The sequence below is a fragment of the Drosophila serrata genome, unplaced genomic scaffold, assembly GCF_035046125.1.
Source record: "Drosophila serrata isolate PLE 108 unplaced genomic scaffold, ASM3504612v1 contig_184, whole genome shotgun sequence".
In the NCBI taxonomy this organism is placed as follows: domain Eukaryota; kingdom Metazoa; phylum Arthropoda; class Insecta; order Diptera; family Drosophilidae; genus Drosophila; species Drosophila serrata.
In genome coordinates, this window is record NW_028257082.1 from 5,895,580 (window position 1) to 5,922,979 (window position 27,400).

General features: G+C 42.1%; 7 protein-coding genes across 17 annotated transcripts in view; 3 read left to right on the plus strand and 4 right to left on the minus strand.

Moving 5' to 3' along the window:
* The window catches only part of hts (adducin 1-like protein hts), a 30,894-nt gene extending 26,286 nt beyond the window's left edge, over positions 1-4,608 (plus strand). For 4 of the 9 annotated variants that reach the window (XM_020946976.2, XM_020946993.2, XM_086828440.1 and 1 more), the window contains 2 exons: positions 2,377-2,444; positions 2,674-4,608. In XM_020946976.2, coding sequence (XP_020802635.2) covers positions 2,377-2,444; positions 2,674-2,781 — 176 coding nt within the window. In that variant the 3' untranslated portion in view covers positions 2,782-4,608. Of the gene's footprint in view, positions 1-114; positions 1,986-2,376; positions 2,445-2,666 lie in introns of those variants that run through there. The other 5 variants (XM_086828438.1, XM_086828441.1, XM_086828439.1 and 2 more) reach the window with 2 other exon arrangements.
* A 1,186-nt stretch (positions 4,609-5,794) lies between these two features.
* cer (crammer) lies at positions 5,795-6,383 on the plus strand. The gene is made up of 2 exons (XM_020947207.2): positions 5,795-5,981; positions 6,041-6,383. Exons 1-2 carry the CDS (start codon positions 5,943-5,945, stop codon positions 6,239-6,241), a joined length of 240 nt encoding a protein of 79 aa, XP_020802866.2. The 5' UTR covers positions 5,795-5,942; the 3' UTR covers positions 6,242-6,383.
* Positions 6,384-6,586: 203 nt separating this feature from the next.
* SdhA (succinate dehydrogenase, subunit A (flavoprotein)) lies at positions 6,587-10,891 on the plus strand. Of its 2 annotated transcripts, XM_020942564.2 has the most exons (5): positions 6,587-6,698; positions 6,785-6,890; positions 8,322-9,919; positions 9,982-10,132; positions 10,193-10,891. In XM_020942564.2, exons 2-5 carry the CDS (start codon positions 6,834-6,836, stop codon positions 10,370-10,372), a joined length of 1,986 nt encoding a protein of 661 aa, XP_020798223.2. In that variant the 5' UTR covers positions 6,587-6,698; positions 6,785-6,833; the 3' UTR covers positions 10,373-10,891. The 2 variants fall into 2 exon arrangements, with proteins under 2 accessions (XP_020798223.2, XP_086684580.1); XM_086828454.1 differs by lacking the exon at positions 6,587-6,698 and having other exon boundaries at positions 6,705-6,890.
* Positions 10,759-12,670, minus strand: LOC110176260 (cytochrome b5 reductase 4). Its single transcript, XM_020942576.2, has 2 exons — positions 11,270-12,670; positions 10,759-11,209 (listed from the first exon to the last, which is right to left on the minus strand). The coding sequence occupies exons 1-2, from the start codon at positions 12,580-12,582 to the stop codon at positions 10,912-10,914; spliced, it is 1,611 nt and encodes a 536-aa protein (XP_020798235.2). The 5' UTR covers positions 12,583-12,670; the 3' UTR covers positions 10,759-10,911.
* Positions 12,671-13,783: 1,113 nt separating this feature from the next.
* Positions 13,784-17,007, minus strand: LOC110181698 (endoplasmic reticulum metallopeptidase 1-like). The gene is made up of 11 exons (XM_020949544.2): positions 16,987-17,007; positions 16,238-16,923; positions 16,088-16,172; positions 15,906-16,026; positions 15,687-15,838; positions 15,251-15,628; positions 14,895-15,190; positions 14,766-14,835; positions 14,562-14,708; positions 14,014-14,502; positions 13,784-13,945 (listed from the first exon to the last, which is right to left on the minus strand). Exons 1-11 carry the CDS (start codon positions 17,005-17,007, stop codon positions 13,784-13,786), a joined length of 2,607 nt encoding a protein of 868 aa, XP_020805203.2.
* Positions 17,008-19,259: 2,252 nt separating this feature from the next.
* Positions 19,260-22,537, minus strand: LOC110180096 (endoplasmic reticulum metallopeptidase 1). 2 transcript variants are annotated; one of them, XM_020947732.2, is made up of 11 exons: positions 22,489-22,537; positions 21,718-22,418; positions 21,570-21,654; positions 21,388-21,508; positions 21,177-21,331; positions 20,731-21,114; positions 20,377-20,666; positions 20,243-20,312; positions 20,039-20,185; positions 19,490-19,981; positions 19,260-19,421 (listed from the first exon to the last, which is right to left on the minus strand). In XM_020947732.2, exons 1-11 carry the CDS (start codon positions 22,507-22,509, stop codon positions 19,260-19,262), a joined length of 2,628 nt encoding a protein of 875 aa, XP_020803391.2. In that variant the 5' UTR covers positions 22,510-22,537. The 2 variants fall into 2 exon arrangements, with proteins under 2 accessions (XP_020803391.2, XP_020803382.2); XM_020947723.2 differs by having other exon boundaries at positions 20,377-20,672.
* Positions 22,538-23,624: 1,087 nt separating this feature from the next.
* LOC110181688 (endoplasmic reticulum metallopeptidase 1-like) lies at positions 23,625-26,815 on the minus strand. The gene is made up of 11 exons (XM_020949534.2): positions 26,795-26,815; positions 26,053-26,735; positions 25,906-25,990; positions 25,727-25,847; positions 25,514-25,668; positions 25,069-25,452; positions 24,717-25,012; positions 24,592-24,661; positions 24,389-24,535; positions 23,845-24,333; positions 23,625-23,786 (listed from the first exon to the last, which is right to left on the minus strand). The coding sequence occupies exons 1-11, from the start codon at positions 26,813-26,815 to the stop codon at positions 23,625-23,627; spliced, it is 2,613 nt and encodes an 870-aa protein (XP_020805193.2).
* Positions 26,816-27,400: the final 585 nt, after the last annotated feature.

Sequence of the window (27,400 nt, forward strand, 5' to 3'; positions counted from 1 at the left end):
TTATCCCTGTCTAATTGTGATCTATACGCGCAATCATTATGCATACTCACCATCTACCAAACATGTACTTGCCCCGCCCCTCCCCCTTTTTTTGTTACCTCCTCTCATTTACAGCACTTTTGTTACATCTCGCTTCTAAGTACGAGTTTCTATATTCACCTAATCGTTACTTGACCGACGGCCTGGAAATGGGTGCACTGGAACAGCAGGTGTACGTCATTCACAAGGTGGAAGCTATGAGCAAGCACAGCTATCCGGCAGTTAACATGATCGATCCGTCCAATGTCCAGAATGAAAGTGGATTCAGTCGCAATGAAATGAGCTTGATCAGTAGCACTCCCGTAAATCGAACGGCGGCTGGTCGGGCAAATTCCTCACTCACTGGAAATCAGACTTTGGATTCTTCATCCGCCCAAGTTCCCTATCGGACCATCTCCCATTTCGGCTTCAATTCACCTTTGAAGAATGCTCCCAGCATTCCCTTGCATCCCGAACACCAATCGATTTGGCAGGCGGTGGCCGAGCAGCGCGAAAGGGTGGTCTCCTTCATCGATCTGACCACACTGAGCCTGGATAATCGAAGGCTGCTTAATGTGGTGACTAACCAGACGCAATCCCAAACCAAATCGCAGTCCTTTGTGTCCGAGAAGCACATCCAGCTGGAGGTGTCACCTTTGAAGCGAAAGCAGCGTGTCTATAGCGTCACGACCACCAGCAGTGGACACAGTGCAGATGACAGTCTGGAAGAACTGGAGAGTATGATGAGTGGCCTGGCGGTAAGCTCCCCTCGCAGACCAGAGCAGCAAGACTCTGGCCTATACCGCAGCTACACATTTTTGCCCAGCAATCATGTCCTGCCAGGAGGCAGCACGGAAACCAACGCTCGAGAGCAACCCGAGGCCGATCAGCAGCGGGAAATGTTTCTAGGTGGCGGCACCGATGACAGTGGCTTGGGCAATTCGTCGGGCAGGCGCCAACGGCTGGTCACCACCAGCAATGATTCGTCCACCCAGGAGGCAGAGGCCTACACCCAGGGAAAGCATGTTAGGCTAACACTTAGCAGTTCGCCTTCAACCGCAACAGCTGCCGGAGGAGCAGGACAACTACCCACAACCATCGAGATCCTGATCAATGTGTCGCTACGCAATGCCGAATGCATCGAGACGGTGCAAACACACGAACAGGAATTCCGGGCCAAGCTGGAGAAGGTTATCGACGAGGAGATCCACTATATATCCCAACAGCTGGCATATCAGCAGCGCCAAAAAGAGCTGCACCAACAAGTGCAGCAGGTTAATAATCGTGCTCCTCTTGCATCGCCAACTTCCTCGCCGCCATCTTCCTTGCTCCAGCGCTGCAACTCGGCGCCAGCGCTGTGCCACACCTATAGCTACGTGGAAGTGGCCATGGCTGGATCGGATATGCCGCCTCCACCCCCTCCCAAACCAGTTGAGGAGTCATTGCCATCATTGCCCATGGACACGGAGAACTCGGAGGGGCTACTCATTAGCTTGGAGAAGGAACTGGAGCGCCTGCTCAACAGTGTGGTGAAGGCGCACATGATGCACAACAAGGCGATAATACACGACTGTCGAACTCGCATTTCCCAGATGCATAAATCCTAAACCTAGTTGAAGTCAAGTTTTTTATAATGATTTTGCGTAATTTTTGTTGAATCTTCACTCTTGTTACATCTCTCTTTTATAAATCAACAACAGGGAAAGGATTCTATACTGTACTATATAGCGTAACTTTAAGTTTAAATGACTTTAATTTATCCCATAGTTTGTTCCATTAAATTCCATGTTAGGAGCATTCAAAATGGTAATCTGCAGAGTTAAAGGATTAGAGTTAATATAATCCAGAAATCTTTTGTGAATTTTTGTTAAGTTTCATTTTTGTCCAATTTAATTTCCATTTTTGTTAAATAATTTTTTTATACTTTAAATGTACATAAATAAAGATAAGAAGAGTTCATTGCACAATTCGATGGCTAACATTTAGATAAGAATACTCCATAACATCATAAAATCATTGTACCGAGGTAACCATTTTTTATTTAACTAAATTTATGTTTTGTGTGTTTTGTGCATGTGTTTTTGCTTGCTTTATGTGTATATTTATTGCATGTTTTCCACGTATTTAGTTATCCCAACCCAAAAGCCATTTGTATACTAATACACTACCCAAAAGACAAAAAAACCAATCATTAAATACATTTACACTTGCCTTAGTTTGTGCGCGTCTCTGTAAAGGTGAAAGTAACTCTAAACCATTAATATTGAACATTTTGTGTGCGTCCACTGAGTTACATTTGTAGGAACTAAATCATTTATAATAAATTAAATTAACTAAATACAATCTATTTTTCATCAGGTGAAAACGTACAAAACGGCGACCACTCGGAGGCACACTTGAGCACCTTCTCCCAGAGCAGTAAAGAGGTAACTAAATCCAAACAGATTGCCGATCATCTTCGCCATGGAACATCATGCATAAACGCGTAAAGCAGAGCTTGGGAATAATAGTTGAAGAAATTCTACATGAAGATAATCATTTGCAATCTTCAACTATAATTCGCGATCTCTGATACCAAGCTAACCCTCATCTGATTTATTTACTAACCCCAAGTGCAAACGATATTCTCACTGCAAATTTCTATTACGGTTCCAGGATGTCTCCACGGACGGATCACCCAAGAAAGACAAGAAGAAGAAGAAGGGCCTGCGCACACCATCGTTTTTGAAGAAGAAGAAGGAGAAGAAGAAGGCCGAGGCCTAAGCAGGAATGGATCAGTAGTAGGAGTAGCAATCTTGACACACAGACTCCCACCACCAGCGGGGAACGGGAACCGAGCGGACCGAGAGAACCGAGAACCGAGGAGGAGATTAAACGACAATGAAAACCACGAAAGAAGAGAAAACGGTAGCCAGAAATCAGCAAAAGAAGCATTATATAATACAGAGAAAGAAAGGGTGGAGAGGCATATAAACAAACCAGCAACCGATGAGCAGCTAAAATCATTAATGATAACCCGGAACGAAGGCAGCTCTTCGCCCCCAATTCGCATTCGCAGCTTATTATATCTATTATAATATAATTCTAATTTTTAATTCATACGATGGCCACACAGCAGCACCCACAATTTGTATGATAACGAGAGGCAGTGCTCTCAGATTCAGATTCAGATTCAGATTCACATGCAATATATACGACATGGCGCCGCTCTGTTCAATGCAAAAATCTTCTTCTAGATGTATTAGCTTTTAAAATAAACTACGTAAGCACACATTACATAGTTGAAACAACAAAAAAAAAAATTATAACAAGAGGAGCAAAATATATTGCTACTATGTATGATGTGCTGCTGCCCTGAAACAAGCTAAGATTTGTTTTAAACAAAAGCAAACTTTTGTCTTCAGACACATACATATATAATACATACATAATACTTAAATGCAATATTTTTTTATATACATAAATGCAATAAAATCGATGACAAGAACAACAATATATGATATTCTTTGCATGTGTGTGTGTTTGTCAAATTGTGCTTTTTATGTTTTGAATTCTTTGTTTTGTTTTTCTCGATTCCGAGCAGCAGCAGCAGCCACACTTTGCACACAAAAACGAATGATGAATAACTATATGTATACATGCAGCAATTGTATTAGTTTTTTTATATATATAAATAATTGCATATATATTTTTATGTACGTAAAACTGTTTATACATACATATACATATATATATATTTATAAAACGATCAATAAATTATGAAGAAATACAAACAAAAATTGAAAATTGAACAGAGAAAAGCAGAAACACAATCACAGGGAACAAAGAGATTCCATTAAAAGTCGCCGAGTTTCAAATTTCCAGCATTTCTTTTGTAAGTAGATGTGCTTGTTTTGAAATCGCTATCCAACTTGATATTTGTATTCGAATGATATAGAGAACTGCAACAAACTTATACATATATACGACTGCCATAGCATGTAAAACTTTTAAGGCACAACTTAATCGCATTTAAATTTCAAATTAACTGCATTAAACTTGAAACTTAAACCCTATGATCATTAAATAAAATGTTTCTGCTTTTCCTGCACACTCCCACTTACACCACACACACACTTACACCCTCCGCTCTATATACCAATACACATATGTATGACAATGTAATACTTGCTTTGCTGAGCCTTAGACAAAAAAAATTAAATAAAAACAGCAAAAACAACATTTACGATAAATACTTATATATAAAGTACAATTTAAATGATTATTTGCGCAACGACAGAAGCTTATTTCTAGCAACTTTTTTGCGTCATCAAAGCAAAAAGTCTGTATAATTTTGTCCTTAGATTAACATTAGAAATATGTCAATATTCTCAATCTCTGTGCAAATAATAAAAAGAAAAATTACTTTTGAAAAGAGCAAACGAAAAACCGGAAAGTTGTTTCTTCAAATTCGTTTAGATTGTAAGAAAATGCATATAAATATATATATATACATTTAAATTCGTATTATTAAAGTACACACAACAACACACACGAAGCTGAACAAACACGAAATAAATAAACACTTGGAAATTGTACAAAATTCAAAAACCGATCGTCAACTAATTTTTATTAGAATATATTCAAGAATAATGATCGGATCGGGATATATTATTTAGCTGTGAATATTGTCAAGGACTAAAATGACTATCAATAATATAATCGGGTTTTGTTTAATGTTGTTTAAGTATTTCCAGGCTTGTGACCGTAAGGCTGTTGCTTTGTGGTCTGGTTCTGAGCTTTTATAAAATCAGAAACGCAGTTTATTTGTTAGCTGATATTTTTTATGCCCTTGCCGGGTAAAAACTTTTTTTTATCTTTTTCAGTTTTCAACAGAATTTGATCAAATTTCAGATATAGCAATTTTTTTTATTATTCTACAAGTTTGTGTAAAATTATATGGAAATCGAACTACTATATCATATAGCTGCCAAATGAACGATCGAGAAATTAATAAAATTAAAAATTTTAACTTTTCAAGTTTTCAACAGATTTTCACCAAGTTTAAGATATAGCCGTTTTATATTATTATTCCATAATTTTGTGTTCAATTTTATGAAAATCGGGCTAATATATCATATAGTTGCCATAGGAACGATTAAGAAATAAATACAATTAAAAAGTATAACAGTTTTAAACAGATTTTCATCAAATTTGAAATATAGCCGTGTTATATATTCTCTTAAATTTTATGATAATCGGTCTACTATATCATATAGCTGCCATTGGAACGTTCAAAATTATATTAATATAATTATAAATTATAACTTTTGTTTAGTTTTCAACAGATTTTCATCAAATTTAAGATATAGCCCTTTTATATTATTCTAGAATTTCATTTTTAATTTTATGAAAATCGAATGACTATAGCATATAGCTCCCGTACAAACGATCGTTGGATATAGAGGAAAATGCAAAACTGTGAATGTAAAACTGTAATTATAATACGCATAGGTGAATAAAAGGAAGGCAGGCATTATTTTATTGTATTTTGATATATATAATTTATATTTTATTAATCCATAGTGATCGAAGTTCTATCTGTTTCGTTCTAACTTCGGCGTGCCGAAGTTAGCTTCTCTAAAAATAGTATTTTTCGGGAGGGGGAAAACAAGTGATTCTTATTTTTAAAATAAATTTAAATTGAATTTTAAAAGAAATGATATAGTCTTTGGATGAAATAAAATATTTCTTAAAAATTCGACTGTTTTATCGGTTCATCAAGCCTAGGTTCTACTGCTTTTTTCAGTCGTATGGCAACGTTGGCCAACTGTACGTTCATTGTTTCTTTGTTTTGTGCGTATTTTGTGACTCAGCGCCGAATCGTGATAAATTGTTAATATTGAAACAAAATTTAGTGTGTCACACAACTCTCAAGTATCAACATGTCCCTCGTTACGGATGCTGAGTGGGTGGAATACAAGGTGAGAAACCTCTACAACTTCCCTACAACGCAATATCCTAAAATTTGCTTTTGTTGCAGTCCAAGTTTGGGAAGAACTACGAATCTGATGAGGATCTAAAACGCCGTGAATTATACGCCCAATCCAAAGCCAGAATCGAGGAGCATAATCTTAAATTCGAAAAGGGCGAAGTAACTTATAAAATGGGAATAAACCATTTGGCGGACCGCACCCCAGAGGAAATGGGAAATCTCTGTGGCAGTCGGCAACCACCAAAGTAATTCCATGAACCCCAAGTGAAAGTGCATTTCTGTGGCTGTAATCTCAATATGTAATTCTATAAATAAGAGCATTTTGGTTTCAATGTTTTTTTACCCCTCCCCCAAATAAACAATAAATCAGCTGTTTTATATATTTATGGGATTATCGCATTTTTAATGTCTGGCCACTCCAAAAAGGTAAACAGTTCATGGAGTTTTTGGTTCATTGAACGAGTTTAATTATAAGTTAAAAAAAAGATAAATCATGTCAATATACACATATAGATGCGCCTGCATTCAAAAGACTGCTAAGAATAGACGTCTATGATAAAATATGATTCACACATTTAAAAAATTACGGAACTATTGTAACCGCGCTGGCCCGGATGAACTAGTTCCGGGATTTTCACTTGTCGCTCACTTTGCGAACCGAACCGCAGGGCCGACGAGCGGCAGTTCACACACAACATTTGAAAAAGTTTGTAAACTTTTGAATTCAATCACATAGCCGACGACACACGTAGTTATTTGTTTTTATATTAACGTACACTTTCCGTTACACAGGCGACCAACAGCACCAGCAGCAGCGGAAGAACCTCCTCCCAGCCCAACAATGTCCGGAATCATGCGCGTACCATCGATTTTGGCCAGAAACGCAGTCGCCTCCATGGTAGGTAATCCGCTAAATCCTCCTGGTATATGTAGTTAGTGGTTACACAACCGGCTTGGATAGAATCCGTTAACGCCCGTGAAGTGAAAACAGAAATGGCAAGAAATTTGGCCAAAAACGCTCCGCCCGCAGTCGTGTTATGTAATTTGCTCAGATTTTGTTGGCCAGGTGTTGACACATGCCTCCTAGGGGACGGTGTGCATCTAGGCTGTGGCAGCAGAAGTTTTTCCGGGCTACGTTAAACAATTTTCGCCATTGTAAACTCGGAAAAAGTGTGTGTGCATTAACTAGGTTATGTTATGTTGCCGATACACCGCCCCGCCCCCGCCCTGACTCCACCGTTGGAATACTCATCTCGTGCATTCCACGGTGCGTGCAACCAACTGCGCTCGTCTTCCATTAACTGTAATTGCAGTTTATGGAAGGTGGCTTCCAGCTCAACGACAACAGCAACAACTAGTTGCGCTCAATACGGGAAATCGCATGAGATCGGTACAGTGCGAGAGAGAGTGCAAAAAGAGAGCGGGAGATAGGAAGGCCCGTCGTCGGCCAGCCAACAACTAACAGCTGATTATACAATTGAGCTGATCACGGCCCCCCTTGTAGACTCCCCCCCCCCCCCCCCCTCTAGAGGAAAGCCACAATTAAATCATTTACTGATTACATAAGCAATTGTCTTTGCCGAAAGCCGCCCCTTCTACAAGACGCTCTCGGGGTGTTATCGCATCTTCTCAGTTGTCGACGTCATCTCCAGCACACAGAGCACAGAGTTCTGGAACCCCCTAGTGGGTTTCCTCTGTGTTTTCAATTTTGTTTTACAAATCCGAAGCTTATTACTTGCAGCTACGTACATACTTCTCGCGTGCATTCCCAAACTTTCCGGCCTTGTATTCAAATATAAATCCAACGATAAGATAAGAATCCTTAGTGCTTGCACATACATAATTATTGTGGGTATTCAGGGCATTTCAAAAAGTAAAATAATTTAATTAATTAGTCAATTAGTCAATTTGAAATTTAACATTTTAATTAAATCATATACCTAGCTTTGTAGATAATCGTAAATTCTCATTCCCGCAGCTGTAATCTCTAGAGTTTATGCAAGTATTTTCGCAAATGAATGTGAATTAGATGACAAAAACAAACAATGTTCTGATGACTTTATAGACAAGCCAAGCTTTTAAATAACTAAATTGTTCCGACTAAGCGTTGCTATCTCCATAACAAAATGCAGCGGGAGGGCCATTAAAGTAATCACGTTGCACTTAAAAAAAGCTGTGGCTACTATAATATAATAAATTTAAAGCCTTGGTTTAAAATCTATATATTATAGATAAATGAATAGTTTCCTCTGTTGGAGCATTTACATACTCAGGCTCTTTTTTCTTCTAGTTAACCCTTTCTAATAAAGCCTCTACTTCCATCTTGCAGCAACGCGTCGCCGCGATTGGAGCGCAACGCAGATACCACATCACAAATGGCCGACAGCAGGCCTCGGCGGCCAATCCGGACAAGATTTCCAAGCAGTACCCAGTGGTGGATCATGCCTACGATGCCATTGTCGTCGGAGCGGGAGGAGCCGGCCTTCGGGCTGCCTTTGGCCTGGTGGCCGAGGGTTTCCGCACAGCGGTCATCACCAAGTTGTTCCCCACCCGCTCGCATACGATCGCTGCTCAGGGCGGTATCAATGCAGCGCTGGGCAACATGGAGGAGGATGACTGGAAGTGGCACATGTACGACACGGTCAAGGGCTCCGATTGGTTGGGCGACCAGGACGCAATTCATTATATGACGCGTGAGGCGCCCAAGGCGGTCATTGAGCTGGAGAACTACGGCATGCCCTTCTCGCGCACCCAGGACGGCAAGATTTACCAGCGAGCCTTCGGTGGTCAGAGCTTGAAGTTCGGCAAGGGCGGCCAGGCCCACCGTTGTTGTGCGGTGGCCGATCGTACTGGTCACTCCCTGCTGCACACGCTCTACGGCCAATCCTTGAGCTACGACTGCAACTACTTCGTGGAGTACTTTGCCCTTGATCTGATCTTTGAGGAGGGCGAGTGCCGCGGTGTCCTGGCTCTTAATCTGGAGGATGGCACACTGCATCGTTTCCGTGCTAAGAACACAGTCATTGCTACCGGTGGCTATGGACGCGCCTTCTTCTCCTGCACCTCGGCGCACACGTGCACTGGCGACGGCACTGCCATGGTTGCCCGCCAGGGTCTGCCCTCTCAGGATCTGGAGTTCGTCCAGTTCCACCCGACTGGAATCTACGGCGCCGGTTGCCTCATCACCGAGGGCTGCCGCGGAGAAGGTGGCTACCTCATCAACGGAAATGGCGAGCGATTCATGGAACGATATGCTCCCGTAGCCAAGGATCTGGCTTCCCGTGACGTGGTCTCGCGCTCCATGACCATTGAGATCATGGAGGGCCGCGGCGTTGGACCCGACAAGGATCACGTGTACTTGCAGCTGCATCATTTGCCACCCAAGCAGCTGGCCGAGCGCCTCCCTGGCATCTCTGAGACCGCTATGATCTTCGCTGGCGTAGATGTGACGCGCGAACCCATCCCAGTGCTGCCCACGGTGCATTACAATATGGGCGGTGTACCCACCAACTATCGTGGTCAGGTGATTACCATCGACAAGGACGGGAAGGATGTTATTGTGCCCGGATTGTATGCTGCCGGTGAGGCTGCTTCCAGCTCGGTTCACGGTGCTAACCGTCTGGGTGCCAACTCTTTACTGGATCTGGTAGTGTTCGGACGTGCCTGTGCCAAGACTATCGCTGAATTGGAGAAGCCAGGAGCACCGGCGCCAACTCTCAAGGATAACGCCGGCGAGGCCTCTGTGGCTAATTTGGACAAGCTTCGTCATGCCAACGGCTCGATCACCACCGCCGATCTCCGTCTGAAGATGCAGAGGACCATGCAGCACCATGCTGCTGTGTTCCGTGATGGACCCATCCTCAAGGAGGGCGTGAGCAAGATGCAGGAGATCTACAAGCAATTCAAGGACGTCAAGGTTGTCGATAGGTAAGTGCTTGAGGAAAGATTTCTTGTTGTGCTGCAATTGATATCCGTTTGCTTTATAACAGGTCGCTCATCTGGAACTCCGACCTGGTGGAGACTCTGGAGCTGCAGAATCTGCTCGCCAATGCCCAAATGACCATTGTGGGTGCCGAGGCACGTAAGGAGTCGCGTGGTGCCCATGCCCGCGAGGACTTCAAGGCCCGCGAAGATGAATACGTGAGTGTCTCATGCATCGCATTCATAAGATAGTTATTTATGCACTGTGTTCTCATACAGGATTTCAGCAAACCCCTTGAGGGCCAGCAGAAGAAACCCTTCGATCAGCACTGGCGCAAGCATACGCTTTCCTGGGTGTGCAACGACAACGGCGACATCTCATTGGACTACAGAAATGTGATCGACACAACGCTGGACAACGAGGTCAGCACGGTGCCGCCGGCGATTCGCTCCTATTAAGTCAAGACTTGGAATTGCAAGACACCACCCGCATACACAATATACCCACAAAATCACACCTACTTAATGATGTCTACTTAAACGTCTTGGTGGGCGTCAGAAACAAATTGTTGTCAAGTCGCCGTAACTGGGAACTCGCAGCGGTTCCCGATGCCTTGCGATGAAATATGTACTATTCTTCAGATCCTATATATTTTCTTTATATATCCTACCAAGCCGTTTCTATTTATTGTTTTGTACGCTGCCCTCCATTTGGTTACTTTTTTCGGTTGTCAATTTTTACATAAGCGAAAAGTGTATGAGTAGACAACGCGTGCGATGTCCAAGGAGATCCTTACGATCCTGCTGGAGTCTGTTAACAAGCAAACGGGGAAAAAATCCAACAATTTTCTAGTATTTGTTAATCTTATTAAATTATTAAAACGAAAACACATGTAAAAACAATAAAAAAAAGTAAGAACAAAACTCGAAACCATTTGCTATACAGTAAATAATAAAACTGATGAAAAGATTGCGCAATTGATTTGTTTCTCCTCCGTTTAGCCTCGAAAGACGTGCATTTGATTGGGCTTAACGCCCAGCTGGGTCAAAATATCGACGGCAGCCGTGTTGAAGCCATTTGGTCCGCAAATTGCCACATAAGTACATCTGTCCGGCTGCTTTTCCCGAAACAGAGAAGTCAACAGTTCCAGCGATATTCGTTCAGGCTTCTCCTCCGCCTGAGAGAGCACGTGGGTGCAGCTGAATCGTTCGTCTTGTATGTGCAGTTCCTCAAGCTTCACCTTCAGCCAGATGTCAGCTGGGGTCTTATTGAAGTAGAACAAGTGGAGGCTTTCTCTGAAGATAATACAGTAATAATTATTAATTTATATTTAATAATATTCACAGCTCACTTACATGCGATTAGAATTCCTCCTCAAGATCGGCTGAATCATACTTAAAATCGGTGTTAGCCCGCTTCCGGCTGCCAGCAGAAGAATGTTTCGGTGTGCAGTGAGTTCTGACAGCCGAAATCCACCACGGGGAGGACTTAGCTGAACAGAGGATCCAACGCGGAGCTGATGCAGGTGACTAGAGACGGGTCCGTTGGTGTATCTCTTAATTAAGAAGCATACACTATCCGAGTTTGTATCCAAATTTAGATATGTTTGGTTCACAGGTGTATAGCTTCGCTGGATCAGCTCTCCGTCCAGTGGAACTTCAATGTTGATGTGGAAACCCACTGGTAGGAGCATCACTAGATCCCGCTTAGCGCTTTGTAGGCCGAGTTCAAAGGAATCATGGTTGAAATCCTCCCGATGGATCACCTCGTAGATATAACGCTCCTCTTGTACACTAAGAGAGTCCAACTTTCGTGTGGTGTGTGTTCCATAGGTTGGCCAAGGTGCCGGCTCCTGTTTGCCCAAAACCAGTTCAATCTTTCCAGTTTCCGCACCGACTTTTACAGCCTTCGGTGGCCACTCCACATTCTCCGTTAGCTGGAAGTCAAAGGTGTGCCATTGCTGAGCTATTAAAATCCGCACTTCCAGCTGCTGCATGTTCTGCCCTCGGACCACTACACCCGGGTTGGCAAAGTTGCGGGTGTAGAAGATCAGGGTTAGCTCGCTCCTCTGCTGAATCCAATCGAAGCGAGGCAGAATCTCCGTTGGCTTTGGAATCGTCGCCGTTATCTCGGGACTAATAGGATCTTTGGAGGGCTTGGAAGCGTTCTCCTTCAGAGGTCCTATGTAGCATTTGCCCAGCAACTGGGGATAGTTTACCCAGGCGTGCACCTCGTCGAATAACTGGGTGGCATCGCGTCCGACGCCACGCATTAGTTCGTCCACGCCGCCGGGATGGAAGTCCATGTACCGAGTGACATTGAAAACACGCCCGCGAATGGCCATCCAGGCGTCGTCGACCTTGTTGTGTAGCGCCAACTCGCTCCGGGAGACTGGCACTGTGCGTCCCCCGGTACCGGAGAGATCCGCTCCTGAGTTGCACAGCCTTATCCAGCTCATGAGGGAGTAGCCCGGCTTCAGGGCGCACTTGTTGCGTGGATTGCCGGTGGCAGAGCCGGAGGCTGAGGAGGTGCCATTGGTACTACTGTTCAGCTTCTGCGGCGCTGTGACGGGTAGCTGGAGGCCACCGGGAGATCCGCTGAGAGCCACCACTTGAGGAGGTCTAAGCGGTTTGTTGCTGGCGGGTGGCTTCAGTGATGAATCGGACATGGTTAGTCCCAAGCGCGTTATAATCACAGATATTGAAATAAGAAAATAAACATCAAAACAGCTGTTTTGTTCATTGGATCATGGAACTAGTTCGATCAATTAAATGAACCAGTTATAAGGCTAATGGCGGTTGAATTTGAAAAATTAAATCCCTATATCTGAAATCCTTTAAAAAGCCAAATTGCCATATTTTAAAATTCAATTATTTATTTCTCTCTCTGCCTCTATTTTATCCAATTTGTTTTTCCAATCTCTCTGCCGGCCTCTATCTCTCTCTCTCTCTTTAGCTCCATCTATTTCGGTATGGCTCTCTCTCTCTGTGCATCTCTAGAGCTATCTTATGCTCTCTAACTCTCAATAGATAGCTCTTTCACTCTCGCTCTCACTTTCTCTGTTCTCTCTGCTCGGACAGTATAAATACAGGCGCTGCAGTTGCGCTGACCTCATTCTGTACGTGGCCTTTGCAGTGTTTACATCTTTACTAATAGTGATAGTGGTTGTGATAGTTATTAGCCTTCATCCGGATAACCAGGAAGAAGCTCGCTTCGATTAAATTGCTAATTAAAGTCAACAAGAATCTATCTTTACACTGGAAGGAATTAGGCAATGACGAATAAGGATTACTGGGGTAAGTCTTAACAATTACAATTTAATCATGAAAAATTAGCTGTGCAATCTATGCATTTATTTTCCAATTAATTCCATTATTGCCCTGGACCCCATTACTTAATTAACATCATTAAAATGTCATAAAATTGTTCATTTTTTAAATTTAAGCACAATATGCTAGTATCAGAATAAAAACTTACACAGAAAAGCTTTCCAAATTTATCTTAATGCATCTTTGGGTTATTTATGATAGATTTCACATTCTAACCCTTGATTCTATCTTATGATAGATGTAATATAGTTTTATCTGTAGTTTGCATTTAATACAGCTTTAAACTTTTGAGATAATTAAAGAAACTGAAAATATCTACGTTTGTTTGGCTGCAACATTGGGTGTTGCTCAACATGTACCTTGCAACATTTGCTTTATTTAAATGTTGCGCAATATGCTTTAGCAACATGTACTTTCCATTATAAGCTCAGCGATTCTAAAACAAACGCCTTTATATATATATTTTGCAAATTTTATTCAAAATAGTATATACAAATGTTCTGTGCTCCCACACATTTGTAAGTTAGATGTAAGGTTGACCTACAAGATGTATTGATGGTGATCCGCTGGCCATTCAATTGTCACTGCCGAGTCAGGGAAGGTTTTGGCAAACGCCTGAGCAACGGCATCGCCCTTACTTTGCATAGAACTCCTGCCAATGGCCAGTGTAAGGACCGGAACATTGAAGTCGGCATTAGATTTCTGCGAAAAAATATGGAGAACACCACTTAAACTAAATAACCCATGATAAAGTGAACATACTCCCTTACCTGAAGCTCAATGGTCAAATCCAAAGGCGATGCGTCCACGCCGTGGCTGAAGAAGACGAAATAAGGCGGAGGTGAGGACAGGTAACTCGCCAGTAGTGACCACTTGCTAATGGTGACATCCGCATAGGGTTCAATGAATAGACTGGAGTGAGTTGTAAAGTGTAGCCTGATCACCAACTGCAGGGTCTTGCCATCATCCAGCAGCTTTCTGCTCAGTACTTCCATTGGTTTCCCCGGAATTGTCTCCACGGGCTCCACTCGCGGCAGCCAAGTTCCGTTCAGTCGTGCGTTCATATAGCGAGAATCGGGAATAGGCATTCCACAGAACAGATACTTCTCACAGTCGGGCGCTATGCTGACCATGCCGGTGAGATCTACGCCAGCCTCTATCAGTGGAGCACTTCCTCGACGATCCTGCAGGTTGAACAGGTAGCCAGACTCGTCCTTGCTCACAGTGCCATCGTATTCGTAGAAGATGCGGCGCACGTGCTGCAAGTTGGAGAGGTCAACTATACAATGTTACAAAGAACTCCAGGGTATTCCCTTACCAAGTAGTAAACTCTCTCCACATTCGTCTTGGCGCGATAGGGGTAACCAATCTGAGTAGAGCTGGCAACGTAAATGGTGGCGGCACTCACAGCCAAGAAGCCCAGAAGAATGAGTCCAGATCGACGAGACATATGAATGAGCAGAACCTAGGGGAAATCAAACCAATTAGTAAATAATCAACGATGAAAGTAAACAAGGCATACCAAAAAGCCCATGGAGAGAATGGTACCCAAGGCAGCCAGAGCAGAGATAATTAAGTCAGGGTTGGTATTCCTAGATTGGGATAATGGGAATTTAAAAACTTTTAAAAGTAATATGATGCGCAAACTTACTGTCCAAAGCGACCCATCATCGGGGTGAGTATGACAATGAATGTGTAGAAAAGATAGCTATTGTACAGGAAGGGAGCCACCTGGATGACCTTTAACACGCCAGTCCAGGTGTAGCCGCGATCGTGCAGGGTGGTCAGCAGATTGAGAGCCAAGGGGATGATGTAGAAGATTAGTGTCCATGTGATAATGTAGGTGGTACGCAGGCCGTAGTAATTTAGAGCAATGCCGAGGACTGACAGGACAACAGCGTGTCCATGGAGAACCATTTGCAGCTGCTGGGCGTAGGTGAGCTGGGTCTGTGGTTAAAGTAATTCAATATTACCCCTCTGGATCTCTAAACATTTCCCAATACTCACATTTTCCTGCCTCTTGAGGTACACATAGCTGGGCAGAGCCAGACCCAAGAGACTCGGGCATACGTACAGGCCAAGCGATAGCACTGGAGTGCTAAAGTAGGTCATGGTGAGTCCATACTTGTCGAACATGTAAGCCACTGCTATGGGTAGACCCAGGCCCAGGACAAAGGCCACCACTTGAACCGCAAGGATCAGGACGAACCAACTCAGGACCTGATCGGAGGTGACTTCAGCTGTGCTTGCTATGCGCAAAAGGGATATGTAGACAAGGGCGATAGCAACGGCAGCCACAGCATAGTTCAAGGTTGTGCCAGTCTCCGCCGAGTAGTTGACCAAGAACAGTCCCAGGACATCAAAGAATACGGCTTTTCCTTCGGTCTAAGGATGCAGAATTATCAACATTTGATCGAAACCCAAAGTGGGTATAACTTACGACTGTCTCTGACAATTCGGGGGCATTAGCCAGACCTCGAACTAGACCCAAGACATTGTCTCCAGTGTTTTGGATAGAATCCCGAGGAATAATGTCATAACGATCGTACTTTGTGTGGTAGACATAGCCATTAATGCACTGACCCAGATCCAGACCTATAATAATAAAAGAATATGAGTTGAATCCTGGAAAATATTCACTATAATGTAAGAATTTGCTTACCAACTAGATTTCTATAGCCCACAAAAATGCGGAAATCCGTGTCAGAGGGCACGATACCAGTTTGGAAGATTTCCTCAGCCATGGTGGTGGCAAACGGGTGTTTAGCATGTTTTTGATAGTACTAAAATATTTTAAAAGAATAAGAAACATTCCCGTATAGACATTCTAACAAAGTCACTTACTTTCACAAGCCAGGAGGCACCGGGTCCAGTCTGGAATAGAATTTCCTTACTTCCACTGCCAGCAGCATCCAAATTGATAACGACTCTAAATTAAGATTTAGTTAACATTATTTTCTAAACTTAAAAGAGGCGAAATTCCAGAAAACTTACTTGCAGGATGGTGCCCAAGGGTGTTGGGTGATCCATCCATGGGAGGCCTGCAATGAGTTCTCCTCGGCTCCGTTGAAGAGGAAGATGACGGGATGCTCTAGGTAATCGGTGCTGGACGTTATCACTCGAATCACCTCCAGGCAGGTAACCACCATGTGGCCAGCATCGCCGGCTGAGGGACTTGTGGGCTTGGAGTCAAAGTGGGTGTTCACCAGGAGACAGTCATTGCTGGTGCTGCGCTTAGACTTGATCTTCACGGCTATGTTCTGGACAGCCTGGTAGATGTAGAGGGCACCGCCCTTGACATAAGATCCCGAAACAACTTGAACATCGATTTCCATCTCAAAGTATTCTTCGCGCACATTCTGTTGGATCAACTTCAGTTCCCGCAAGAGGAACTGAGCCGTCTGGTTCTCATTGGCATCACTGCCGACCAACTTAACACCGATTTTGTCAAATTCATAGAGATTGGCCTGGGCCCGTTCCGCAATGAAGACTCCTTTGCCCACATCATCCAGAGTGTTGGCCGAGGGCAGGCGATAGAAAAGTGGCACCACAATACCCAGGAACAGGGATACCCATACGAGGATGAAGCCACCGCTTACGAACCAAGGGATCCTGGGGATTTGTGCCTTGCTTCCCGCATTCTTCTTCACGGTAGCCGACTCAATGGAATCGGCGGATAACTAACAAAGAAATTATATTTAGATTTTAAATTATGTCTGGTAGAGGTTTAAAGTTTTCCTTACTAAGAGATCCTTGTCAGCCATTCTGTTGTTCTGCCGCAGGAACTGGGAACAATGTCTTCTCCAGAACGGGACTGATGGTGGGAAACCAACTGCTACTGCTTTTATATTCAAAAAATCGTCGGATCATAACTAAATAACCTTTGAAAATCAATTAGCTCCTGATTATCGTACACACTTCTCCAATTTAGATTACTTTGTATTACCCATTTTATGGTTAATAAAAGCGAGGGGGGCTATAGCTGAATTAGTACCATTATTAGGAGAATCTCTCCTCATTATTGGAATTAACTTTTTTTGTAAAGTTCTGGGATTTTAGAAGTTATGTTAGAATTTTTAACATTGTAACTGACATCCAAAGGCTTTCAGAAAGGCATTTACTTCCGTCTTGTAGGGATATATTTCATTATTCATTTTGTAAATAATATAAATGTTTACTTGCTGAAGTAAATCTCTTTACACATTCCTTATAAAATATTTATTTTGGCATATCTTTATGAACTTCTGCTTGGGTAGGACATGGAGTAGTAATAAAAATCTTGGTCTAGCAAATATCACATTTACAACTTAGGGCTTAACGACCTTAATAATTCGCAAAACTAATATTACCACTCACGCGGCAACCTAGGGATTATTATACTTAAGCCTAATCGTGCTTGATTTAATAGCCCGTTTATCTTTATGAATCTTTATGATTTCAGACCCACCGCAACATTCTACTATATAAAATATATGTATGTTGTTGCTATTCACTTGCCGTCTATCTTAATCGATAATGAAGCGAGACGAAATGGCTCTCGATTAAAGAGAACATGGTTAATTTAAATTATATATTTGAGCACAAAGTGTAAGTATAAAATACATAGATGTAATATTCATGAGAAGAATCTTTGGCCACTGGATAGTATTATATACATATTTGACCCTTTAGAGTCTAGGCTATAGATCTCTTAGACTATAAAAGTTATAGTTTTTATAGCTAACTAATAAGCTACATCCTTAGTTTATTTAATAATAATAATAATGGGAAAATTACATAGGATTTTTTAACAGTTCTTGGATTTATAATGGAATCGAAGGAAATCAGTATAATCTTCATATTTCGAAACTATTGGAAATTCCTTTCCATGTAAAGGTGAATTCACTTTTATGATATCAATCATGTAAAGGTGAATTCACTTTTATGATATCAATCAATAAGCGCGAGGGTTCGAAAAGTTATCAAATTTATTAGCAAATTAAAGTGCTTTCTAGATTTTTCTAAGCTTCTAAACAAAATAATAATCGGTACCTTTACTACACAATCATAAAAGGGATTAAATAATTTATATAAACTTCCTATATAGTTAAAAATAATTATATATATATAATCTATATTCCTTGAATCTAAATCCAATTCAATTCAATTAATTAAACTAAACGATCGTCTTAAAGGGTTATAAAAGGGTTATTACACTTGACAGTAATCGTTATGGCTCAAACAGTTTGATTTAACACTCCTCTTGGGCGATAAGCGATCTTTATTATTCCAGACCCACCACAACTGAATGATTGTTATCGATGATATAGCGCTAGACCTGAGTCCATATAATTGGGATTCAAGTGGCTGTTAAACACACTTTTATGGCGGACAATATAACACAAGGTGTACTGATGAAGCTAATTTTTTATCAGAATGATATTAGCATAATTGATACCAGAAATCTATATGAGCAGGAAATAAAAAAAAGGAAGGTGTTGCCTATTTGTATACCTTTTCTAGGTATAAATTAATATTAAATTGCAAGTTTCGACTAGAATAGTTAGTTTTATATCTTGTTGTTTTATTATTTTATAAGCACCTTTTAAAAATACTAAAATTCAACTAAGTCTGTATGGAAGGGAATACAAATTTCGACTTGCCAAAGTGCTATTGCTTTCTCTTATCAATTTTAGAACAATTAAGCGATTATTTGAAAATTATGGTTAAATTTTAAGGTGCATATTAATTATCTTTATAATCAGACCGCTTCATGTGAAGAAAGTCCAGAATATGTGTATTTGATCGGCTTGGAAAATCCCCAGCTATAGCCTTATGTGTAACCTCAAGAATATATATAAATGACTTGATTATTGAGATATATTTTTAATCAAGGAATTGTCTTTAGATAGTTGATAAGAAGGACAAGTCAGTAAAGAATCCTTTAACTCTCACTTCCCACCAGCTAACTTTAAAGTCACATACTTTAAGGGTTTGCACATTTTTTTATTCAGTTTTTTTGTTTTATAAAAACAGTTTAAAATTCATATTTTTTATATATAGCTGGCCACTGAATAGTCGCGGCATAGGCAGGGAAAGTATTGGCAAAATCAATAGCTTCCTTATCGCCATCTACATGCATGTACTGGGCCGAGATGCCGATATCGAAGAGAGGCACATCGTAATCGAGATCGGGTTTCTGAAAGGAATATAATAAAATAAGACTATGGAACAAGTACATAAATAATTTTCAATTGTCTTTCTTACCTCTATATCGAGGGAGAAGTACAGCGGAGTATCATCGATGCCGAACGAGAAATAGATGTGATACGGAGGCTTGTAGGTGGTCGTGTAGTGCTCCAAAAACGACCAGTTGCTGATGGTCACATCCGTCTTGGGTTGGATGAAAATGCTGGTGTGATCTGTGCAGGTCAGGTTGAACACGAAGCGAATGGCCTTGCCATTCTCCACCAGGTTCTTGCCCAGTAACTCCAAAATGGGTTCCGCTGGCGTCCATACGGGGGTCTTCCGCGGCAGCCACATAAGGGTGTCCATGGCCTCCACCCAGCGGTGATCGTATAGGGGCATTCCGCACATCATGTAATTGTCACAGTCGGAGGTCATGTTCACCATTCCAGTGAGATCGACACCGGATGCCACCAGGGGAGCATATCCTCGGCGATCCTGGAAGTTGAATAGGTAACCGGACTCATCCTTGCTGACGGTTCCATCGTACTCGTAGAATACGCGACGCACTTGCTGTAATTTTAAGAATATTAAGAGAGTGAGAAGATTAAACTAAATGGTATGACTTACCAAGTAGGGAACTCTCTGGACATTGGTCTTGGGACGGTAGGGGAATCCTATATTGGTGGAACTGGCCACATACACTGTGGCAGCTGTCACGGCCAACAGACCCAGCAGGATGAAGCCGGATTTACGGGTAGTGTTGACCAATAAAATCTGTAAAGAAACATTCATAGTTAGGGAAATATTTATAGCAGAATCGGGAGAACTTACCAGGAATCCCATGGATAAGATGGTGCCCAGGGCACACAAGAAACCAATAATCAAGTCGGGATTGGTGTCGCTGAAAACGATCAAGGAGTAAATTATTAACAAACATCCTTAACTGATCGAAACTCAGAACTTACACTCCAAAGCGACCCATCATTGGCGTTAGAATGACAATAAAGCAGTAGATGAGATAGCTATTGTACAGGAAGGGAGCCACTTGGATGATCTTCAGGATGCCTGTCCACGAGAAGCCTCGATCATGCAGAGTGGTTAGCAGATTGAAGGCCAGGGGAATAATGTAAAAGACCAGGGTCCATGTGATGAGGTAGGTCGTCCTCAGACCATAGACAGTCAAGCCAATGCCCAGGGCAGCCAGGACAACGGCGTGTCCGTGGAGAGCCAATTGAACTTGTTGAGCGAAAGGAACCTTTTCCTGTTAAATTGATAACTTGTTAGTCTATAGACCTTAAACATATTCAAAAAATTCTTACGTTATTCTGAAGCTTCAGATAAATGTAGCTGGGCAGAGTCAATCCCAGGAGACTTGGACACACGAAGAGACCCACCATGAGCGACGGAGTAGAGAAGTAGCTGAGCGAGAAGCCATACATGTCCAGTCCATAGGCCACAGCAAGCGGCAGAACCAGACCAAGGACGAAGGCCACCAGTTGGAGGACCAGGACCAGGATGAACCACCCCAGGACCTGGCCGGAGGACACGTTCGATTTGGACGCAATGCGCAAGAGAGAGACATAGACCAGGATAATGGTGAGTCCAGCCACGGCATAGTTCAGCTTAACTCCATTTTTGGCCGAATAGCTGACGAAGTACAGTCCCAGGACATCAAAGAAGACAACGTTACCGCCGGCATTGCCCTGCATATTAAGAAATTAACATTTTGGTAGTTCTTAAATATCTTTGACTTGGTGAAACCTACGGTGGGATCACGCATCTCGGTGGCATTGGACAGGGTGCGAACCAGGCCGAGGAGGTTGTCGCCTGTATTCTGGAGAGCAGCCCGGGGAATCACATCAATGCGATCGTATTTGGTATGATAGACAAAGCCATTGATACACTGACCAATATCCAGACCTACAAAGATAACAATATTAAAAGGAGGAACTGACTAATAACCAATGTTAGTTTACCAATCGTATTTCCATACTCCTCAAAAATATCGAAATCCGTGTATGAGGGCACAAGACCAGTTTGGAAAATTTCCTCGGCCATGGTGGTGGAGAAGTAGTGCGCTGCACCCTTCTTGTAAACCTGAATGATATCCATCAGTTAGTTTTCTCCTCCTCTAGAAGGATATCAAGGAATTACTTACTTGTACGAGCCATGGGTGGTTGGGTCCCGATTGGAACATAAGTTCTCGACCACCACTGCCAGCTGCATCTAGATTGATTACGACCCTGGAAAGGATTAGATTCATTAGCCTTGCTCCTTGGACTTTACCTGAAACAAATTCAACTTACTTGCAATTCTTGGCCCACTTGTGGTGGGCAATAAAGCCGTGCGAGGCCTGCAGTGAGTTCTCCTCGGATCCGTTGATCAGGAAGATAATGGTGTGCTCAAAGGTCTGCCGTGTAGAGGAGAGTACCCGAAGCACCTCCAGGATAGAGACGACCATGTGACCATCATCGCCGGTGGAGGGGCTGGTGGGCTGGGAATCGAAGTGACTGTTCACCAGAATGTAGTTCTCGCTGGTGCTCCCCTTGGGCGTGAGCTTGACCACAATGTTCTGGATACCCTGGTACATATTGACCAGATTCCACTTGACATAGGCACCGTAGGCATACTGCAGATCGATTTCCATGTCGAAGAGATCCTCCTGCATGTTTGCCTTAATCAGATTCAATTCCTTAAGCAGAAACTGAACGGTCTTGATCTCATTTCCTTCGCTTCCGACCACCTTGGTGCCGATGGCCTCAAAGTCATAGAGATTGGCTTGGGCACGTTCTGCGATGAAGACACCCTTGGAGGTGGCATCCTCGACGGTCAGGGGTTGTGGAAGGCGATAGAATAGGGGCTTCACTACCGCCAGGAAGAGCAATGCCCAGAAAAGGACAATGCCACTGGCAAAGTACCAGGGTACCTGAGAGTATCCTTTTTGCTTCTTGCCACTTTTCTTGGGCAGGGATCGGGCGACACCCTCTTCCACGGGCTCATCTGATATCTGTTTGGGGAAATTTAGAAAAGTATCTCTCAGCTTTCGAATGGAGCTCGAATTGATCAATTATCCTTACAAGTTGATCCTTGTCACCCATTTTGTTCAGATTTGCCTCTAAAGTTGAGTTGACTGTCTTACTGGCAAATCAAGACTGCAATGGAAATCATTATTTCATCGTTTTTATATCCCTAGAAATAGTGGAAAAATTTTTAAATTATCATCGAGTTGTATGTTTTTTATGGCACAAATCTCTCTTTCTCCCTTTATGCCCTTTTCAAGAAGTACTTATTGCGAGGGTAGCTTTAGTAGAATGTATAAGTCTATTAGCAGGAAATAAATCAAGACAAGATTGCTTAAAAACAGTGACATATTAGTTTTGGTATAAGCAAAAGAAGTTACATTCCATATAAAATATTATAAATCATATTTACTAAAAGGTAAATATTATTTAAATAATAGTTAATAATAATAATAAAGTATTTGTTAATCTAGGGTTGGTTCCCCAGGACTTATCGAACTGCTTGCGGCTGGTCAGATCACACACGTTTTACAATTGTAATAACCATTAAATTTGTCGATAAGAAACGCTTTCGATTTCCCCCAGACAATCATCGGTGATAAGGCTTTATATGGCCTATGGCCCACCGCAACATACACTCATTGTTACCAACTTTGGTTGAAATATAGTACATATGTATATGCATAATACACGAGCATAGAAAGAACTAGGCAAATGCAATTATCGTGAGTTAATTTATGGCTCGATAAAGTGGGATCGCTTTAATATGAAACACGCGTTGGTTAATAAGTTTTCAAGTTCTTTATTGATACCATAATTAGAGTGATAGCATAATTAACATGATCATAACAATAAAACAAAATTAATTGCAAAAAAAAAAATACCTAAATGTGTAAAGATTTGATCAATGATTATTTTTATACATTTAAACGTCAACTAAGAAGTACATGTATAATTAAATGAAGAGTGATTATAATACTGATTAAAATCTCAATTGAATATTAATAATGTTGACGAAATTCCTGAGCTGCCCAACTGTATAAGTAACTAATCTTTAGCTAAAAGATTTTAATCAAACGTTTTACTATTAATAGTATCCCAAAATATTAAAAAGTTGAGTTGATATTTTCCTGTTCTGAATTTATTGAAACCTTTATTTTATTAATATATGATTTTAAACTCAAGTATTTAGATTAGAAAATGAATCGTTGATATGAAGTTGGCCACTCGATCAGTACGGCATAGTCCGGAAAGGACTTGGCGAACTCCTGACTCAGCTCATCGCCCTTGTCGCCAATAAAGTGTCCACAGACACCCAACTGGAACAGGGGTACATTGAAGTCTCCATTGGATTTCTGGGGACAGAAGGTTTAAGATTAATCCAAGACAGTCTTAAATGCAGTTGAAACCTACCGAGAGTTCGATGAAAAAGGATAATGGTGTACTGTCCTTGCCGTGCGAGAAATACACATGGTATGTAGTTTGTTGTCCAATATAGGCGAGCGGAAAGGACCAATTGGTAATATTCACATACTCGAAGGGTTGGATGAACAGACTCGTGTGATCCGTCACATTAATAGTGAACTTGAACCTCACGGTTATCTTGTCCGCCAAAACGATTTTGCTAATAAGCTGCACCTTGGGCACAAGTGGAGGATCGATAAGTTCCTTACGAGGCAGCCACATGGCATTCATTCGATTCTTCACCCATCGATGGTCGTAGAGGGGTACTTCGCACATCATGTGCTCCTCACACTGAGCAGCAATGCCCACCAATCCAGTCAGGTTCACGCTGGTGCCCTCCAAGGGAGCAGGTCCACGACGGTCCTGGAAGTTGAACAAATAGCCGGAGTCGTCCTTGCTCACTGTGCCATCGTACTCATAGAAGGTTCGACGAACATGCTGAAAATCGAAGAATAAGACTGCGTCTTTAAAGTAGTTCTATATCATTACATACCAGGTAAGGCACTCGCTCAACATTGGTCTGCGGACGATAGGGGAATCCAAGGTGGGTACAGGTGGCTGTCCAAATGCTAAGACCAATGACTGCCGAAAGGGTGATTACCATGACACCAGGTCGTCGGAATATATTCACAAGGGGAACCTAAGAAATTTCTCGATTCACATTAATTGAAATGTAAAAACGGAGGCTTTAGTTACCAAGAATCCCGTGGCCAGAACAGTTCCCAAGGCATTCATGGCAGCCATGATCAAGTCCGGGTTGGTGGATCTACAATAACTTAGCTTTAGTACCTAGTTAGTGGTTTATATGCTTTTCCTCTCACCTGCCAAAGCGTCCCATCATAGCAATCAATGCCCTCACAAGAGTGTACAGCAGGTAATTGTTGTACAAAAACGAGATGACCTGGAAGCTTATCACCGCCCCAGTCCAGGATATATCACGATCATGGAAAGAGGTCATTAGGTTAACGGCCAGAGCAAGAACGTAAAAAATAAGAGTCCAGGTCACCACGTAGGTGCTTCGCAGACCATATAGAGTCAGTCCTATTACCAGGATAGCCAAGACTAAGGCGTGAGCATGAAGAATCATTTGAAGTTGTTGACCAAAGGATATCTTTCGCTACAGGAAGAAACTTACTGAATTTAAAGAGCTATAAAGATGTAAAGTTAACTCACATTCCGAGGCAGTTTCAGAAACACATAGGAGGGCAGGAGCAAACCAAGCAAGCTAGAGCACACATATAGGCCGAACAACAGCTCCCGGGTGGTGAAGTAGGTAAGGCTCAGGCCGAATTTATCAAAGTAATTCGCCATTAATATGGGCAGTGTCACGCCAAGCACAAAGGCCACGCTCTGAGTTACTAGAATCAGAAGGAATCTGCCCAAAATATTATGGACTGTCGATCGGGATACACCAGCCATGCGACACAGGGATGTAATAATCAGGATAATGGTAACTATGGCAACTGAATAATTAAGAATTATGCCGCTGCTGTTTGAGTAGCTAACGAAGAAAAGTCCCATAACATCGAAGAATACCGAAGGTCCCTTGGCTAAGGCCTAGAAATGTTTCAAATAAGAAAAAATTACCAAATAAGTGCATTAATATTAATGAACTTACCTCAGTGTTGTGCAGTTCGGTGGCATTGGATAATGCTCGAACCAAACTAAGCACATTTTCACCCATACTTTGAACAGAATCGGAGGGAATAATCTTGTAGGTATCGTACTTTGTGTGATACGTATAACCATTGATGCTCTGTGCCATGTCCAGACCTACAAAATAACTCAATAATGCCAAATTGAACATTTCTATAGCCTTATATCAATTTACCAATCAGATTTCCATATTTAATCAGAATGCCAAAGTCCGTATCGGAGGGCATGGAACCCGTCTGAAAGATCTCTTCACCCACTGTGGTAGCAAAGGGGTGCTTTGCATGCATCTTGTAGTACTGAGTAAGTGAATCTCGGATGAACACAACATCTTAAATGGCTTTAACGTAAACTTACTTCTACCAGCCAGGGATGGTTGGGTCCTGTCTGGAAGAGCAACTCACGACCACCTCCAGCACCTCCCTCCAGATTCAGGAAGACTCTTAAAACAGGTAATTAACAGGTAATTATTGGTAATCCTTACCAGTTAAGGAAGCTACTCACTTGCAGAATGGAGCCCACTTGTGTTGGGTGATGAATCCATGCGAAGCCTGAAGTGGGTTCTCCTCGGCTCCATTCAGCAGAAAGATGATGGGATGCGTAAATGTTTGCCTAGTGGTGGACATTATTCGCAATACCTCCAGGATTATGACCACCATTTGGCCTGCATCGCCGGCAGAGGGACTCGTCGGCTTGGAATCAAAGTGGCTGTTGACCAGGAGGTAAGTCTTGCTGGTGCTGTTCTTCGGACTGAGCTTTATGACTATGTTCTGCACTCCCTGGTACTGATTGACCATGGTCCAGTGAATGTAGGAGCCTGAGACCTGCTGTAAATCGACTTCAATGTCGAAATATTCATCAAGGACCTTTTCCTGAATCAGAGCTATTTCGCCAAGCAGAAAATTGACAGTCTTGTTCTCGTTGTTGTCGCTTCCAACTACTTTGGGCCCGATTTTGGCCAGATTGTATAGATTGTCCATTGCCCGTTCGGCAATGAAGACACCCTTGGATGCATCCTCGAGAGTCTTGGGACTTGGAACGCGATGGAATAGGGGCACCACCACGGCTAGGAAAAGAAGGATCCAAAACAGTATGAATCCGCTGCCCCATAAACACCTCACTCTGGGTTTTTGGTAAAGTCCTTTTCTGTCTTTCCTTCGCGTCGATCTTTCCAAAAGAGGTTTATCCTGTAACTCAAGAAAAATCACCAAACTGAATGTTACAAAACGTTTTCAAATAGTCTTACGAGATTTTCGGTATCACTCATAGTTCCGTTCACCACGCCAATGCGTCTAAAATGTGACTAAATGGGGAGTATTGCCTTAAAACACCCTTTTATATCTCATGAAAAATCAAAAAAGCTGATTTCATATCTAGTAATAATGCAATAATAATATGTGTCCGATAGTTCAAACTTAGATACGATAAAAAATTAAGATATTTGAAGCGTTAGATTTGATTTCGTGTCATTAAACAGGTGAGCTTGTGCCAATAAAGAAATCACACTTTAATCTCTAATTAGAAATCAAAGTACAACTTCATATATTGTTACCCATTTTAGGAGACTAATTTAACCGACACATGTTTCTAAGCGTTTTAGTGAAGAGTTTGTTTATATTTATGAAATTAGTATTATTTTGTTTTTAGGCCTGTAAAAGACTTTAGTCGAGTAAGTCAATTTTGATCGTTTTAAGTAAAGTATATCATTTCTGCGATGCTCCTCGCACTGAGAAGCAGTGCCCACCAATCCAGTCAGGTTGACATTGGTGCCCTCCAAGGGAGCAGCTACATGAAGGTCCTGGAAGTTGAATAAATAACCGGAGGCACATGCTCAACATTGGTTTGAGGACGA